This window comes from Pocillopora damicornis, chromosome 4 (assembly GCF_964200805.1).
Source record: "Pocillopora damicornis chromosome 4, jaPocDami1.2, whole genome shotgun sequence".
In the NCBI taxonomy this organism is placed as follows: domain Eukaryota; kingdom Metazoa; phylum Cnidaria; class Anthozoa; order Scleractinia; family Pocilloporidae; genus Pocillopora; species Pocillopora damicornis.
Genome location: NC_142673.1, coordinates 27536113 through 27550412, shown reverse-complemented (window position 1 = coordinate 27550412; position 14300 = coordinate 27536113). Strand labels below are relative to the sequence as shown.

The 14300-nt window shown below is 36.4% G+C and overlaps 2 protein-coding genes across 2 annotated transcripts; both read right to left on the bottom strand.

Moving 5' to 3' along the window:
* Positions 1-1485: 1485 nt before the first annotated feature.
* On the bottom strand, positions 1486-6423 carry LOC149047503 (putative leucine-rich repeat-containing protein DDB_G0281931). The gene is made up of 4 exons (XM_089203584.1): positions 6191-6423; positions 5247-5455; positions 4475-4594; positions 1486-4188 (listed from the first exon to the last, which is right to left on the bottom strand). Exons 1-4 carry the CDS (start codon positions 6259-6261, stop codon positions 2612-2614), a joined length of 1977 nt encoding a protein of 658 aa, XP_089059710.1. The 5' UTR covers positions 6262-6423; the 3' UTR covers positions 1486-2611.
* Positions 6424-9293: 2870 nt separating this feature from the next.
* Positions 9294-13452, bottom strand: LOC149047502 (prolargin-like). Its single transcript, XM_089203583.1, has 5 exons — positions 12452-13452; positions 12119-12190; positions 11723-11788; positions 10053-10124; positions 9294-9907 (listed from the first exon to the last, which is right to left on the bottom strand). The coding sequence occupies exons 1-5, from the start codon at positions 12481-12483 to the stop codon at positions 9832-9834; spliced, it is 318 nt and encodes a 105-aa protein (XP_089059709.1). The 5' UTR covers positions 12484-13452; the 3' UTR covers positions 9294-9831.
* Between the last annotated feature and the right edge of the window lie 848 nt (positions 13453-14300).

Here is a 14300-nt window from a genome sequence, read left to right as displayed (position 1 = left end):
TCAAAAGACAAACTAATTCATATTTCTTTACCGAGCTTAACTTTCCATATGACATTTAAGACCTGTGATAAGCGCATGCTCTGATCTATTTTCTACTTTTATTGCAGTATTTACATAAGTGCGGAAACATTTTATTCTTATCATAGAGTGTGTGACCCATAAAACGCTTTTGATGCTCGTTCCTCATGGGCAATTATTTTAATGATATCTCATTTTAAGAAAAACTTTTACGATAGCTTCAGCGAGAAAACACTTCTCTTCTCCACTCTCTTCTCGTATTTCTTCTTCATATCGTTAGACAATATAACAGCTCCACTCCCACAATTAATTCAAGTTGACGTTCTTAATATCAGCGTAGATACCAAAATAAATCTATTTAGGGCGTACATCAAGGTATCAAATGAACTACACCGATAAAACAAAAACACTTCGTCTAGATTCAACTCTCTCTCAAGAGCTATCCAAACTTCAAGCTATCGTCAACACCACATGATTATCTCATTGCCATCTGCGTCGTCAATCCCGTGCCGGTAGTTTTAGCCATACTGGAGAATGGAATCGCACTGGTTATCCCTAAATTCTGTGCTGTCCGAACTGTTATCAATATTTTCATTTTCTCGTTTGCTCTCATCGACATTTTAGTCGGTTTAGTTGTCCAATCAGCCTTGCTGGAAAAATCAACCTTTTTTTTTCTTTTTTTTTTTTTTTTTTTACTACAGGGCAGAAATAGTTTGTGAAGAATTGGCGCTCACAATGCTTAGCCTTTTTGCTTCGGTTGTTTGCTATTGGCTATTCTCCTCAAGTACATTAACTGCATGGAAAAAACTCGGCCTAAAGCAATCGTCGTCACAGTCTGGGCTGTGTGAGTTATTTTCATTCAGATATTTGAAAGAATAAAAAAATGATTTTTTTTTTCTCCAACTGCTTCCGGTCTCATTGGATTCAGCCTTGTGTTAAACATCGCATTACCTTACACGCGAAGCGTATGGCACGAACTGTGGCGTATATCACGAGCGTGCTTTTGCTTTGTAATTCGATACTCATGGAACCTTCTTGGGTGACATGGTGATTCAAAATGATGCACTTTAACATTATCTGCTATACCCTCTAGCCGAGACTGCGACATTCCTTAATTCATCCCAAACGCATTTCCTTACTGCTGCCGATGAAAAGACATAAGGGAAAAATCTGGCTCGTCTTAAAAGGAGCAAAGTATTTAACCTCCACGAGGTTTAATTAGTCAACGAGGCACTGGATAAATGCTTATCTGAAATTGAGTCTTTTAAAATCAGTTTTAAAAAAGAGCAGACTCGTGGTGTGAGGTGGGATGTATATATTAGAGACACTTTTAAAAGAAGAGCAAAGCCGAGCTTATTTAATATCCATGGTACAGTCCTGAATTTGTCCAAATTTAACGTGCCACGCCATTTGTGGTTTTTATATGCTTCCAACGAATAAAGGTTTCTAACGACTTTATACAAAACATTCAGAGAGAGAGATTAACTCAGTAGCCATTACGCCGGCTAATTGATAGAAGGTGTGCTTTATTACTTAAATATATATGGTGCGTCAAAGTCACATCTGCTCGAACTAACCAAAACGTTCTCATTGTTTTTTTTTTGTTTTTTGTTTTTTGTTTTTTTTAAATAAACTATCTTATAATCTAAAAATAAGCTATCTTATTATCTCAATTTAAATTAAAGACTCAAAAAAACTATGCATTGCGTTTTGAAGAACACAGCCTTTACGGGAGTCGTTAGTGCCTTTAGTTGCAATGAAGTGTCATCCAGAAGTCTCACAATAGCCAGAGAGATTTCAACGTAAGTTCTAAATGTTTAAGCCATATAAAGCGAGATATTTCATGAGGCATAGCAAAATAGTTTTAAGACAAACATTTTAAAGAAGTTCTTCAGTTGCTTTCTTCAATTAAGTGTGAAAATTCATCGAATGTTCCTGTTCTTCTGACTATTCTATTTTTGAGATGTGATACCCCTTGGCGAAGGAAAATGAAACATCGGATCGGTTTGAAGGTAATGTACTTCCAAATGGACTTCACATGTAGAATTCCTTTTCCTGCAAAGTAGAAAAAAGAGACGGATTTCATCATTTAAACATTTAATTCAAATCTCACACGAAACCGTTTAAAACGGTAAGGTGTCCCTTTTTTTCTGAAATTTGTCTTTGTTTTCGCTCTCGCTAAGAAGCGTTTTGAGAATGGGTGTTGACATTTCGTTAGCACAGAGGTTTGGATTTCTTTCTATGATTTCAATATTCATTATACTCCGTTTGTACCTCACAGTTTTCTGTCTTCTACTAATACTCTAATGTTGGAACACTACATGACATGAATAGAGAAAATAATTCAGCTGTCAGGATTATAAGGTCTAAAAGTTCCACTTACAGGAAAAGTTAAGCTGCGAGAAGAATTGACCAAACATGGCGATCCGTTTTAAGGTTACAATTGTGTGAGCCAGTGTTATAGAGAGTCAAGTATCCTAGACAACCTGAATATGGTTACTTTATGATTTTATTATAATACTTTCATTGCGGTTAAAACGAGAAAGCTGAGGTATTGAGAAAACCCCCACATTCCAAGCTAGCGTTCCTTCATTTAGTTGGCAAATGAGTAAAATACACATTCAATACCGAAAACAAAGCAGCATGTTAACTTACCTATAGCAAACAACAGTACAGAGGCGTTGAGGACCACGAACAGGACGTTCACAAAGATGGAGTCGTTCTTGCCCTCGCCTTGACTCTCATCCCAGTTTGTGTAAACTGCACCAAGACAAACGTCAAAGAAAATGATCCAAAGAACAAACGTTTGCAAGCGGTCTTCAAACTTATTCTTGATTGGTCGGAATAAGGTGTAGATAACTCCAAAGACACTAACTGTCAGAACTGTAAGACCGATTTGAGAGAGATTCTTTGATCCAAAAAGAAAAATCAACGAGATTAGAATCAGCTTGCGATACATCTCTGTGATTTCCCAAAACCAAAATTTCTTCTTATAGTTTTCAAAGAACACTCTGAGTCCGAAAGAAATTGCTTCGTTTTCCTGGGACTCGCGATACTTGTAACTGAGAAACAGAACCAAAAGTGGAAATCCCACGGGATATGATGCCAAAATAGACGCCATGAGCCAGTACAAATTGTGGCGAGGAGTAAAGGACTGGATGGAGTGGTCAGCTCTCAGCAGGAAGATACAGTCGCTCTTGTCGTCAGTGAAACAAGTCTCTATACAGGCACCAGGAAGAGGAAGAATCTGAATGATAGATTTGCTTGTCGTGGGGTAGGTCGTCAACAACAATAGGAAAATGTTCCGATAGCAAGATTTCTTCAGACTCTCAACTTCCATAACTTTCTGGTCTTCGCCAAGGTCCTCCTTATTCACGATGTGGCGCTTTTTAAGAAATAGATACAAGAAAATCAGGCCAACAAGGGAGACATTCATGACAACAATCATCGTGAACTTTCCAAGCTGATCAAGCCGAAGAGAAGTATGAATGCAACTAAGAGGGGCGAACTGCAAGATGTTCCCTTCAAATACTTTTAGAACCTTCTCCGTTGAGATCAAAGCGACTGGCCATTGGACTTTCGCCAATGCCGAGAAAATACCGGCAATGACTTGGTAAAAACCAATCACAATCTTAAAGCACGACATGATGACATCTGCAACTGTCCGGTTATTGTCTGCACGTTTGGAGTCACCCCAAAGAACCATTAGAAACACAGCAACAAAAATAACAATCACCAAGATGGATGAAGTTATTGTTACAGCTAACTGGGGACATTTCAAACAAGAGTTGAAGCGAAAATAGAAGCTTTCAGAGCAGGCTGCACACAAAGTCCCTTGATATCCTTGATGGCATTCTGAATCAATTCCACCCCTGCAGGACTTTGCATGGGGACATTTCAGTGGCTTCGGAAGTGAGGTATCGAACGTGGAATATGACTTGTTGTAGTGTGGTCCAAAAGAATGAATATTGTTAACAAAATCCTTGAAACGTTCTTTTTCAGACTGGTCTTTCCATTTCCAGGAGTAGTTAGGAGCAAGTATTGCTGTATCTTTCTCACAAACAAAACCGTTTAGCGGACATGCTGAGCAGGGGCCAAAACGATCCAACCGATAGAAGTTGTGTAGGCATCTGCATGCACGATATTCAGCAGTCTCGTTGGAGATCGTACCTGGGAAGAAATGTTTCCTTTCTTAGCAATGATAATAAAGCATTTATAAAAAGGCTTTTCCAGGGATTTATTTCGTCTCTTCTCCGAGTCAATCAAAAAATAAGATTTCACTGGCGAAGTAAATGGATACTTTTTTAAAATAAGATTTTTTTTTCATTTCACTTAAAATAAATAGCATCAACAACCACTACAATTAGAGATAGTCCTTTTATTAAAACTCAGTGTCATCCAAGCGTATCTTAATCGAAGAAAATTGCAATTTGCCGAAAGCGAACACTGCACTTACCATATGGACAGGCCACGCAATCGACAGCTTTGGTTCCAGGACTTTGCTCTTCCGAAACAAATGTACCATTACTGCATTTCTTATATTCAATTTGTCCCATTTCATCCTGATAAAAGCCACCTGTGAAGATATCATATTATAAAACAAAGAGGGATTCAATCATTAAATACAATTACAGAGTGGAAGCATTTTTATAAATGTTATGGTTTGCGCAACCATTAAGTTATTTTTTGTTGTTTGCTTTTGGTTATAATATTGAGAAAGTTGTGAAAGATACACCTGTTACCAGTGGCAGAGCAGAGTGATTATAAAACTCTACTTTTAACTTTCAAATCGTTAAATGATATGGCTCCTATTTACTCACAGGAACGTTAAGAACCTTGCCATCCTCTTGAAGATTTTACTTGTAACACCAAAATACAGTCTTCGGTTGTTTGGTCAAAGAGCTTTATTTATATAATGCACCGGTATTATGGATTTCTCCACCAGTGGTTATGAGGAGGTGCAAGTCGTTAATCCCTTTTAAATTTAAGCCTAAGGCTCTTCTTTTTAAACGAATTTATATTTGACATATCATAAAGTTCAATTATGTGGCTTAGACCTTTCCTTGAAATACATTTTTAATTGATATCCTATTGTTCATTATTTTATCAAATAATTTTCAGTATTATGATATAAAGCGCTGTTGGATACTTTGAAGAAACGGCGCTTATATGTTACTGTTTATATAATTTTTTAAATTAACGATGAAATAGGTGTTTATTCTCATTACCTGCAGGACACTCTAGACAGCGATTTTCATCAGTATACATGTAGGTACCAACTGGACAGAGACTGCAGTTATTACACTTAGTTGTAAAACTATGTTTTTTATGGGTTGTACAGTCGTGGCACACAAAACCTGAGTGCGAAAAGCCAGATCTGAAGTTACTTAGGTCGTTGTCCAAGATGAGGTACAGAGATGTCGAGGGAGCACACTCACTGAAGATTGGATAATAACAATAAATCAAAAACTCGCGTGGAAAAAACATTTTGAGTTTCCCCAAAAGAGACCTGGAAATGAGATGACAATTAACCCGTAACCTAGCATTGGATTTGAAAATGGTTTAAACCCAGTGAAGTGCAGGACCAAATTTTCTCTAACCTTGAGATCATATCCAGTAAATGAAAATAGTTAAAACCGCTGTACGAAATGTATGCTTCAGAAAATTCCCGCATTTACCATATTTTTGATTCATGTCATACGAGCTCAGGCACCAAGGCTGCATACCAATCAAAAGGCCCCACGCATGTTTACGTAGTCAAATTCGATTTCTTCCCCACCCCCTTCACCAGCCTCACTTTCGAGGTGCGCACTGATGAATTTAGCCAAGTGAGCAATCCCCAAAAATATTGAAATCAAACTAAAACCCTCATGAAAATAACATGAAAACGGTTAAGATTCATGGAAATTTTGGTGCAACAGAAGCCGGCAGGGAATTTGCACTGGACGACGTTGTCTTTTAGAGACAATGCTTCAGCTATTTTCAAGACCTTCAATGTATCATGACTAGACTAAGAAAGCCTTTATTCTTATACTACGGCTAACTTTTAATAACTACACATATTAAATTTCTTAAGTCAAAGAAGCTACTTAATCGATAGTGCAGATGTCCATCAATGGAAAATGTCGAAGCTGATTCTATAGGGTGTATAAAAAAGTTTCGGCCTACTTACATTTGTGACACATATTTTCCCCGAGGCAGCTGGCGAAGATTTTTACACGTCAGTGACCTGTAAACAAACATGTCAGTGACCTGAATCAAAACTGATTGGATGTAAAAGACAACGTGATCATTATCAGAATGGTGGTAATTAGTAATTAGTCAAAAGGCCCACGTCGCCGAAACAAACTCAGGTTTCAATAACTTTGAGTGACTTGAGGTTTTGCTTCTTCTCTCGGATTAGTTAACAGACCATCACCCGATAATTCTCCTCCTCCCCTCAAATTACTCGGAAGTGACAACTACTGAGGGTACGAAAACCGACTCTAGATAGGCTACACCAATAAAGCTACAACACAACAACTGTAACGATAATGATGAAGATGTCAACGACGACGAAGATAATAAGAATGATGAAGATGATAATAATACTAATAGGTTTGTATCTGCGTTAAGGGTGCTCTCGTCTTTTCGTAAATATACGTCATTTTGTCTCGTGTTCTTAGGCGTGTTTGAAAACGCTCTTGGAAATTATTATGATAACTTATGGAATTTAATTAGCAGTACGACGTTTCCAGGTTAGCCGGAGAATATATAAAGTATATCTTAAAGTGCCCATAATCTAGGAGTCTACGACTAACTTCAATTTCCAGTAAAATATTAGACGATGTCTGTTTAAGCCATACGGCTTGACTTACACTTTGGTATGGTTTGTCATTTTGTCAAAAATTCCATCTGGTAACGAGTTAAAGGATTATCAAAGATGGTTCTGAAAATAAAATATCTCCTCATTACACAAGAAAGGATTTGATAGACATTGTAAAAGCTTCCGATATCAGCGCGGTTTTTTAAAATATGTTTGTTTTTTCTTCTAACATAGACCGAAGAGACAAGAAAACGTTCAGCTCATGATATTTATCTCCTTTTCAGAGCTCTAAAGGGAACTAGTCTATTCGTTAATTTACTCACAACTGCTCCAGTGCAAGTCCGTCAAAAGCCTTGCTTTCAATAGTTTTAATTGCGTTACTGTGAAGAAGCCTACGGAAAAAAATACGTTCGGTGACCTTGTATTCTTAATCAAAATATTCTTGATTAAGAAAAGAAGAAAATATAATCCTTTTGCTGAATAACTGCAAACTGGATATATCTTAGAAGCCGAAGCAACTCATACCTTATTGTGTAATTAGTAATAATACACTACAATACACATGTTACAACATTTCATGATGTCAGGAAAATCTCTGAACCAAAGTCTATTCTTACATTATGTATTCCAGGCAGGGAGTTCCATCAAAAACTTTAAGAGTAAATGTAGGGTTGTTTTTGATTAGCACTGATTAGCAATAACATTGAAAAGAAAACTCCTAACTTATGAGAAAAATGATTAGGGACATGACGTCATAAATGAGCCACTCATAACAGTTTCATAGTTAAATACATTATGAATTGAAAAAATGAGTTAACAAGCCAAATTATTCACTTTTAATTCACGACTACTGTTTCTACGATAAAGAAACTTTTTAATTGATAGGCGTCTTCTATGACCTTTGTGAAATGCACGTACACCTCACTAACCAGTAGGAACACACATTCTATCTCAAATACTTGTATTGATACTAGGAAAATATTGGATAAGGGTGAGCATGATATCATGTGTTACCGCTTGTAGAAAAAGTTATTAAAACTCCTGAGTTACACTTCTCTAGAATTCAATGTTTGAACTCAGTGTAAAGATTTTTAAATAGAGAACTTATGGGAGATTGAGAGGTTTTTTATCATTTATAAAAATGACTAAAAACCCTTTTACATGCGGCACAGCGACTCTTTTGTTTCCTGCACTTTAGTGGACGTACTGACAGGGTTTCAGTGAAAGCAGTTAACTGGTGATCCACCGCTGCCCATCAGACCTCTAACCGCCGTATGTTCAGCTTGCAGCCAGGCTCTCGTGAAAGTCACGGGCCGTCGGTAGGAGGGGGGAGGAAGGGGTTCTTGAAACGAGAGCCTCCACGCAAGGCATTGGTTTCAGAATTTGCTTCGTTTATCCACGAACGCTCCACAACGAAGCATTCTGATTGGTTAGAAATACCTTGGAAAGTAAACTTTTTGATGCTCATAATGGTGGAAATAACACTTTTGAGCAATATATTTCGATTGTTTTTTTTCCAGAGGGACAATGTCCTCTGACTTTCCTAGGGGAAAGGGGCATAAAGGCCTCTTTTTCAGGCACAGTTATCTACAACACCACTATACAACTACTCTACCTACTACGCTGCTTATGAAAAACGTTATTTGCACCCCTGACTTACACCTCTTTAGAAGTTTAACATATAGAAGACACTTACAGCGTGGTCAAACCGGAAAGTCCACTGAATGTGTTTTTATTAATGTAAGTGATCCTGTTGAAGGTTAGCATCCTAAAAACAGGAAAAAATATAATAATACTGAGATATCAAACATAGAACAGGAGCGGGTTATTGTCTGAGTCACTGGAAATAATCCTTTTATAATGTCCTGTCTCGTTTGTTTCATTTAATATAGGTGTTTTCATCACTTGGAAATTGCAATAAAACGTTGTCACGAGTAGCATGCCTTATTTATTTCAAACTTCTTGAAGACAAGTATCAAGGATTGTACCACAAAGTCAATTATGAAATTCACTCCGTATTGGGTTACATACTCAGTTGTTTAAGAAGGTAAACGTTTTGAGAGGCCGCGATCTCGACCTGATGAATTATTTATTGTATTGTTCCATTTGGAACAAGTGAGCTGATTACTTTCTATATTGGTTTTCACCTTTTACTCACAGAATGTTTAATTGATTGAGTCTAGCAAACACGTTATCAGGTAATGACTGCAACTTGTTGAACGACAAATCACTATGGAAAGAAGAGAAAAAAAAAGTTATCGTCAAGAAAATAGACGCCTAAATCTTAAAGGGAGACGAATTTAATTCTTTGCATCCTGAGATTATACTGTTCTCTTGACACTTCCTAAGATGCTAACATGGATAATTTGTTTAACAATTAAGAACTCCATTAATAAGTGATCATTTCCTTTATTCTCATGACCTTAATGTTTGATTCTGGGCTGATATCGTGGAGAGAATGCTAGTCACTGTTAGGGTTTAATGGGTTAGAAGAAGAACCATCCTCAATTAAAGTAAATGATTCAAAGATCAAACCCAGGTTTTCTGTACATCAAGTGCTACTTATTTTTTTATGTAACGCTATCCAATGACAGTCACAGCTCCATCTTGGCTGTTTTTATCGCGAACCTTATTGTCATACGGTTTGTTGTCTATCGCGTTCATGTGTTAAATGTGCATGTTTGTAGTCTTCACCTTTTGTACTGTGTCCTTGTGATTGATGTTTGTACCGTTGCGTAATAAAATGTAATTATGTTTGGTAATTTGTCAGGTTTTAAAGAGCAGCGTCATCGTTTTGGTTTTTTTGTTTTTGTTTTTTTTTTGTTTTTCCTTTAAAGCTATGCACCCTTAAGGTTAATATCTTTATTTATTGTTAGTTTGTTTGTAAGTTTTTGTTCTCTAATGTGTATTTTCCTGCTCATGTTTAGAACCGTAGGCGTGAGGATGTCTCTAAATAAATGATGAAAGCAATTACGCGTGACTTCGGTTGCAGTTGCGGTTTCTGTTACTCACATGTTTCCAACTACGAGAGTATTCTGGAACATGTTTGGTGGAAGGTGATCGATCTTATTGTTGTCCAACAATCTACAAGATAAAAACAGCATTTTCAAACGTTAGTAGAGCTGGTGCACTCTTGAATATAACCCAAGGCATCCAGAGGAAAAGAAGCTGGTTTCTTGGCAAATAACCTAAAATGAAACATTCAGTTTTATATAGACCAAATACTTACAGTTCATACACTTTTCCAATTCCAGATGTGACAGTCCTCGATAAATCTGTGATTCGATTGTGTTGTAGATGTCTGAGACGAACATAAGAGTCTAAGCAAGTAAAGTTCGTAGTTTTGATGCTGATCGAGAGAATATATTTTGGTTCAATAAGATGATAAAAAAGATCACCCATATGGTGGCCACACCCACGCACTACAGGCCACATGTATGACATGTCTAACTTTCAGTTGTCTCACTCATTTTTTTCCTATGATTATTTTAGCCACTTTTTCTAGAGACATAGATAAATAGAGGAATTGATCAATCGATAGATCAGTAGATGGAAAGTGTATCAGTGACTGCTAAAAGATTGATACATGGAAATGATAAAGCTAATGATATATTCACGATTTTCCAAATAACAGCAGATTTCAAGATTTTTAAAATGTTACAGGCATGTGCAACTTTAGACGGACAGAATTAGCTTATTTTGTAAAACATTTAAAAGTGACCAATTCAACTAATAATATATTCAAATAAAAGGATCTCGGAGGTAAATTACAGCTACGAAGCTTTCTAGAACTGAAAGAATTACATGAGCCAGTATACTTTAGTCAAGTTTTTATAGATTGTGCTAGAACAATTTTGCATAATTTGGAAAAAAACGAGTGATTTTCTTTCCTTTTTATAAAACGAAGCACTGCTAGCATAATCAGCACATTTGTTTTTTCTTCTTTTTTCTTTTTTTTAATTTCTTCTTTTTGTTTATGAAGGAATAATTTTCAGTCATCACTTGTTTTATCTCTGAAATTGAATATTTCCAAGTTAAGTCCACGGTTCAGACTATTTGCAATTTTGAGATGTCTTAGGGAGAGAGGTTACCAAAAACTGAGTCGTTCGCCGTCAAGAGGACTAGACACACCGGAAGCAAAGATTGCTTCCGTCCCGGTTCCTACTTTCATGGCAAACAAAATAGCGTCGAACAGAAACATTATTCTGACATCATACATTTTGACATATTAATTCACCGCTTCAAGTGTGATTCAAGTGTAGTAGTGAATTATGTCCTATCAGACCAAGTTCACTAAAAAATAAAGAAGATTTCATGCTTTATTAACACTAAATGTATAATTTAGATTTGTTTGTTTTGTTTTGTTTGTTTTTTTTTTAAAAGCACGCTTTTGCAAAAAGTAGCTTAATTTTTATTAAGGAGCATAGTTTTGAGCACAATTTGGAAAAAAAATCGAACAAGGCTGATAGCATAACATGCTACTTTTATTAACACAATTTATTTTGAAAGAACAATCATAAAAAATGACGTCATGGTAACCGGATTTGACAAAATTGCGGTTTTCACTTCTCACGAAGGTTTCTTTTTTTTAGTTTGCGAACATGGCTAAAGGTTAAATTCGAGCTTTTTTTTGTGGGAGGAAGGCAATTTTTAGGAGAGGGGTTTTTCATTTTTTATCAGAGTTGAAACAACAAGTTTCATTTACGTAGAGAAGATCTCTATATTCGGTGCTCTTAAATGTGTTTTGAAGCTGTCTTTTATTTAAACGTTACATCTCGAGTTATATTTATCGCTAACACGTTCACCTTGCCCACTCGTAAGAAATCCATGAGATGAGATTTGTTTCGATGCATGACACAAAAAAGTGCTATGTATAAAAAAGGTAAAATAGCTACTTACAATCGATAAATAGTTTCAGGACATGTTAAATCTGGTACAGATGTCACCTTGTTGTAGTCCATATTGCTATACGAATCAAGCAAACAGAAAAATATAAAGGGGTTGTAATGGGCTCTGATCAATACACACACACTCCTTCTTTCTCTTTGTCTTGTAATTTTTACTTCCTCATTGATTTTGTATTTGTCAATTTCCTTTCATTTGTTTTCCATCGTAACTCGTAAATGATCGAGGGTATATGTGTCATCTGAAATAAAGTTGGCGTGTTGCGACGAGTGACTGTTTTCTTTATGCCATGCTATAAAGTCTTTCTTTATTTTTGCCAATTTAAATCTGCTCCTTGCCGAAATTTTTCCCGTTTCACCTGTTTTATGCAAGCATTTTTAAATCACTTACCATATTTCGAGATGATTAAATCGTTTTAAAATTCCATCACCTATTGTCTCTAGCTCGTTTCCTGAAAGGTACCTGTTGGCAAGAGTAAAGAGAATTGAGATATCTTCTAGTGGGCATCGAAGGGTGAGGGAGTGAGTATGGTGGGTCCAACATTTCAATAAAAAAGAAAAATAAAGTGGGCGAAGTTAAGAGGTGCTACCTGTGGTTTGGACCCCAAGTACACTGAAGATTTCCATTGTCCACAAAATAACCGAGGTATGTTAAGTTATTCCTTTCAAACTCGCACTTCCCAGTACCAGGTAAAGAAAAGCAATGTACAGCCAATGTACTTACAAATATCTAAGCTGATCCGTAAGTCCTTCCATTGTACTCTGGTGTATACGAGTCAGCTTATTGGAAGACAGACCGCTGAAAACGAACACATTTCAAACAATAATATGGTGCCGCTTAATCCAGGTTGATCTCACCACAGATAAACCTGTCTGTTAAGGTCCGAAGTCAAGGACGTGACAACTTAAGGGTTCGCAACATAAAACTTAGTACCAGATCTTTTCCCTTTGTTGAACTCAGACTTAGAATTACATTGCAAATTGAATAACAAAGAATAGCGTGGCTAATTCTGAACAAATTGTTGTAGATGTTGCATTGTTCGAAAAGTTCCATTGTCGATATTTTCCAAGTTGCAAGCAGTCACGAAACTACAAAAGTAATATGAAAAAGTCACCGTGGTAGAGAATTTTAATGAAGAATGTTATTCGAATATTAAAAGGGTGGTATTGGCTGATTGAGGAATGCACTCTAAAAAAAAAAAAAAACGGAATAACCATAATTAGACAGTTAGAGCGGAACATCCCTTCATAATTTTCAATACGCTTCTCTGTCAGGCCAAACTAATAGTTCCTAACTTGTTAAACCTAGCAACCAAGCTTGTTTTCTCGAAGATGGCTGCAGCTAATACCTAACAAAAGCATATAGTGTTCAGTGAAAACTATTATTCTTGTGTATAAATAACTTATATGCCAACAAAGGGTGGTTATGTGGTTATTAATCGTGTTTATAAATACAGCAATATAACGATATGGTCATTTTGGAAGTGAATGCAGCTTTTCTACGAATAATTATTTTCAACAACTGTTATCGGCGCCGACACTCGACACTCAACTCGCACAGACTTTAGTAGTCCTATGGAGCACCTGCTCGTCGGCGAAAACCGCTCGATTTGATACAACAGCAGAATTGCCACATCACAGTATAGCACAGCGAATCATAGCACAGTATAATGCTTTATGAGGTAACAATCGACTTCGGCGTCTGATATAAACTAAAAATGCACAGATGAAAAGCCAGGAATTACTTCAAACGTCACCACATCGAGAGACAAATATTCAGTATGATGCTTCTTATTAGTTGGTGATTTGTGGAGCCAGTGGACTTACAGATGTGTCATATTTTCAAACCCAGCGAAGATATCGGATGGCAGAGAAGGTCCGAGTGGATTTCCACTAAGGTCTCTGTAAAAGTAAACCATTTGAAATGAGTTGCAACCATCTGCTGATTACATATAGGCCTATATGAAATATGAAATTTTAATTCCTTATAAACTGTGATGAATCGAACTACTCGTGCGAACTGTGATGAACGACTATTTAGCGAATATCTCCAACGATTATATGCCTAAAGCATTCGAAAATATTTTTTTGGGATTTTAAGTCATCCCAAAAGATGACACTTACAGTTTCTGAAGCCGTGTTAATCCTTTCAGAATGACCTTCACATCAGCGATTGATAGTAAGTTGTGACTGATTATCCTAAACAAATGCAATAACTAAAATTAACTTATAAGTGTTAGACAGTGGGCTAAAATAATTCACGCAGCCTCATTTATTACTATTACGCTTTTTCATGCATCCATATATCTATCGACCGGTTTATTTTCCTTTTTTATTTACTTATTATTTTTTTTTTTAATGAATAAGACAAAGGAAAGGAAAGGAAAAACTAATTTAAGCAGTTCATCATCATTTTAATCATAATGTTTGGAGAATACAAGCTTAAAGCAATATTTTAGCAGTAACCCTAATGTACTTTAATTGTGGCACACAGCTTTGAGAAGCACTTCATCACATATAACTCATAGAGAATAAAGGTTTTCTGGAACGTAAAAACTGCCAGAAATGGAGTT